The sequence below is a fragment of the Protopterus annectens genome, chromosome 13.part0 (genome assembly GCF_019279795.1).
Source record: "Protopterus annectens isolate FY-2018-M chromosome 13.part0, PAN1.0, whole genome shotgun sequence".
Lineage (NCBI taxonomy): Eukaryota > Metazoa > Chordata > Ceratodontiformes > Protopteridae > Protopterus > Protopterus annectens.
Genome location: NC_056747.1, coordinates 225,409,616 through 225,413,663, shown reverse-complemented (window position 1 = coordinate 225,413,663; position 4,048 = coordinate 225,409,616). Strand labels below are relative to the sequence as shown.

Genomic DNA, 4,048 nt, shown 5'->3' with positions numbered 1-4,048 from the left:
AAGTCATATCATTCACCCCCCCCCCCCACAGCTTTACAAGTAAGAAGCAGGTTGGTAATTTATACCTAAGCCACTTTAAGAAATAAAATTAAAAAAAAAAGTTTTTCTCTCTTTAGCTTATCCATTCAGAACTTAAAAAGACAAGCTGAACTTAGCCAGTAAAACCATCTGAAATCAGAATGCGTTTTCAATGTATTCACGAGCCAAAATGACACTTGGAACAACTGTTGTGCCTTTCGAATGAATATGAATGATAAACTCCTTAGTATCGATTCTGTTCCATCTTGATGTGCGTATCATTTCCCTCACCTTCCTCCAGATAATCTGCTTGCAAGCTGTAAACCACCCATTCTACCACTAAACGCTACTTTCTATGATTATCAGCATTACAGTACATGAAAAGCAATCTGTTTAAAATTGTATGAGAAACCGCATGGATGAATCTCTGTATGCCAATGAGCTCATGGATGTTTATTTAAAAAAAGCCTTTAGCTAATATCTCACAAACTTACCAATGAAGAAAAGGTAGCTTTGTTTCACAAAACTCATCATTACCATTCCAGCACAGTTAGAGAAGATCCCTGTAAGGATAAGAAAAGTGTCACTCAGGTACTTGGAACCAATTAGCACTGCTAGAAAGCTGGTGACATACATCATATTAGTTGCCGCATGTCCATATCCTACCCAGATCGCATCCCAACTGAGTGGGGGCTTTAAAACAAACAGGGAGATCACGTTCTCCCCTCCAAGCATTCCAAGATAAAAAATATTTGCAGCAACAAACAGATAAACCATAGCTCTCATGTCCTTCTTTTCTTCAATCGGGGAAGGCAGAAGCCCTCTCTGTTCATCTGCAGTAACAGCTGGATACTTAATTATAAATGCTGAATATACCACACTTAATGTATAAAGTGCTAAACTTAGAACTGTTACAGGTAACCCAGTGTGATTATTTGGTATCATAAAGATATGTCCAGACAGTATACTGCCAAGCAATTTTGCTATCCCAGATGAAAGCTCCAGGGAGCTCATCCTTACACTGCGGTTGTTGTTTGTTGATCTTAAAGCAGCAATGGCATTGATACCTGTCCAATATGCTGGATATCCTCCACACAGTCCAGTGACAGCATGTCCGATAAACATGACATATTGTGGCAGCTTGAACATCTCTATAAAGAACAGAAATGATCTTCCTAGAAGGTATCCAAGTAAGGGGATCACTGTCAAAATTTTTAGACCCCTTTTGTCTGCACATTTTCCTAAAGTCACTGCAGGCAGTAATGGAACTAAACATGAGATAATGTCATAGAAAAGGAAAAACTTTGATGCTTCTTTCTGTTGCTCGTAGTAAGTGCTGTTATCTGCTGTTCTGTTGCACTGATTGTACACTACCATTAGGAGGGCTGTATCATAGAAAGAGTCTGCAAGACTTTTAAACACCACGATAGGTTCCACGAGCGTCAAAAAGCACCCCATAATTCTAAGGCCAAGGTTCAGTTCCAGATTAGAGCCAAAGCAAAGTGTGCTGCTTGCCCTGTCTGCATAAAAAAAAAAAAAAAAAAAAAAAAAATATATATATATATATATATATATATATATATATATATAAAGAACTGAATCCTGTTGTATGACACAAAAATGGAAAATGAACTGTTCAAAAAAGGAAGTGTTTTATCTAATCAAATACCAACACTGAAAGGGAAGTTGTCAGATGTGGTGTATTCCAGTCCACAGGAGGTAGTGGAAAAATATTCTCCTTTCATTTTGAATTAGCTATAATTTGAGTAACTGTGTTTTTCACACACACACACACACACACACACACACACACACACACACACACACACACACACACACACACACATATATGTTTTAGTTAATTTCTTAGCTCTGTGTTCCTGTCATGGATTTTTGTTCTAATCCATTTTTTGCAGAATTGGCTTTCTCCCGTTGTTGTTAGTGATTGCTATGGTGTCTAAGCAATGGGTTATGCAAATTAATAATTATAGTTAATGATCAGTGTACTTTCAGGTCACTTACTGTACAGTCTCACAGGAATTAATTTCGGTCTTTCTAAACAAACTGCCTCGGAGTTGACGATACTATGTTTTGATGAAAATGGGGCTTTTATTTACACTATTGCTGAGGCTCATGATACACTTACCAGAATACTCTCCGGACATCTCTATGTTATTTGTTCAGGTTCACTTCACATGTCTTTTAGTTTACCAGAAAATTGTCTGTCGTTCCTTTGTGGCCAGGTCCAAATATACAAATAAATCACTTTGAATTATTAAGTTGCTAGTCTTCTCCACACACATTCTTTCTCATGTTGCCTCTCTCTTTGCCAAAGAAACTAATAAACATTACTCTGCCTTCTACTGACACCAGAAATTTTGTAGTTGCACTTTTCTACTTAATTTTGAATCCATCTCTGTTCTGTTCAGTATGAGCTGAGACCTGAGGAAGTATAGTGTTGGGTTCTGACTTTTACATGAAGTGTCTCACTTGTTGTTTCCAAAATCTAGTGATTTTAGCTTTGATAATTGTGCCCACTCATATGTTTGGTCCTGACATGCCTATTACTGTAGACTAAAATGCCCCGGCTACATCTTAGGTAAGACAAGTGTCTGGACATCACCCTTTTGAAATCATCTTTTAACTGCCTTGTCTAATTCCTGCAGTGCATATAGCATTTTTTCTTTGTCTGTGTAAACTTCTTCCTGACATATTTTCCTACATAAGTGCACTGTGTGTCAATAACTCACCTACTTTAGCCTGCTGCCTGTCTACATTGCCATGCCTTCCTAGCACAGATCCTATAAAATTATTACTCTGGAAGCAACTACGCACCGCACCACCTCTTACCTGCATCTACTGATGATTTGCAGTGAGTGCCCCAGTGTAATATCATGAATATATAACTTGTGGCTGAATAGGTTCATAGGTGTTTACTAGGCTAACTACCACAAGGGCCTTTTTAAGCATAGGCATGCATCCCGAATATCTGACAAGTTCTGACACCCTTGATAAGTGTAAGCATGGGCCTGTGAGATGAATCATTTACAGGTTACCCATTTGCATTAGAGACATAGGTGCCAAACCAAAGATGAATTTCCAGTTTCCCATCCAATTCTGCAAATTGCACTTGAATTGGGTTAGGGAGGAACTCTGCTTATACAAACAGCTTGCAACAATGCAGGCAGGAATGCACCACATAAGTCATAGTGTACAAACTATTTTCACTGGAATGATATTTGCCTGATGTAAGTACACTTTGTATTCAGGCTTTTTATTTATTTTATTTTATTTTTTTTTATTTCACATTCGTTAACCATGGAAATCTGACTGGACACAGGTCCATTTTCAGTGGAAGCCTGGGGAGAAAAGCTCCACTTAATAAGAAAACATATGAGTATACAAGTATACATACAAGAATACAAACAAGCATACATAAGCAGAGATTAACAATTTCTAGGTAATTTCTATAGTGAATGATACATATTTGAAAGAAATTGTGAGTTACATTTTTTTTGCACTAGAAGATGATTATCAGTTCTGTTCAAAACATAATTTTGGTTAAACAGGTCGACCAGCACTGTAAAGGACTTATCATTGGATAAACAAGTATACAATGAGAAACAGGGAACAAATTGTTGAACCTTAGCAGAATCCTAGCACAGTGCAGTGGTGTGGATTAACCTGGGGAGTAGCATGAGCAAAGCCAGTTATTTAAGTAGTGGGTTTTGATGAATTTTTTAAATTGGAAGGTGGAGGTGGTAGAGGTTAACTGGCTTGGGAGTGAATTCCAGATTTTGGCAATAGAGCAGACAAAGAGAGATTTACCAGCATCATGTTTATGTTTGATGACATTGATGAGGTTGTAATTACTAGATCTTAAGGCTCTAGTGGTGGTGTAGGGGTGAATTAAATGCTGAAGAGCAGGGGTTTTGTCTGGAAGGCTTGACTTACAAAACTTTTACTGATGAGTTGTATAATCAATGCATAAATGTATTTAGAAGGAAACAAATTGTTTACCCAGCATTCA

At 37.5% G+C, this 4,048-nt stretch overlaps 1 protein-coding gene across 1 annotated transcript; it reads right to left on the bottom strand.

Moving 5' to 3' along the window:
* Positions 1-492: 492 nt before the first annotated feature.
* LOC122787876 (thymic stromal cotransporter homolog) lies at positions 493-1,484 on the bottom strand. The gene has a single exon (XM_044054793.1). It carries the CDS (start codon positions 1,474-1,476, stop codon positions 493-495), a length of 984 nt encoding a protein of 327 aa, XP_043910728.1. The 5' UTR covers positions 1,477-1,484.
* Between the last annotated feature and the right edge of the window lie 2,564 nt (positions 1,485-4,048).

What these genes read in the sequence shown, in the direction of transcription:
- LOC122787876 (XM_044054793.1), bottom strand. Translation starts at nt 1,476, where the DNA reads ATGGGGTGCTTTTTGACGCTCGTGGAACCTATCGTGGTGTTTAAAAGT.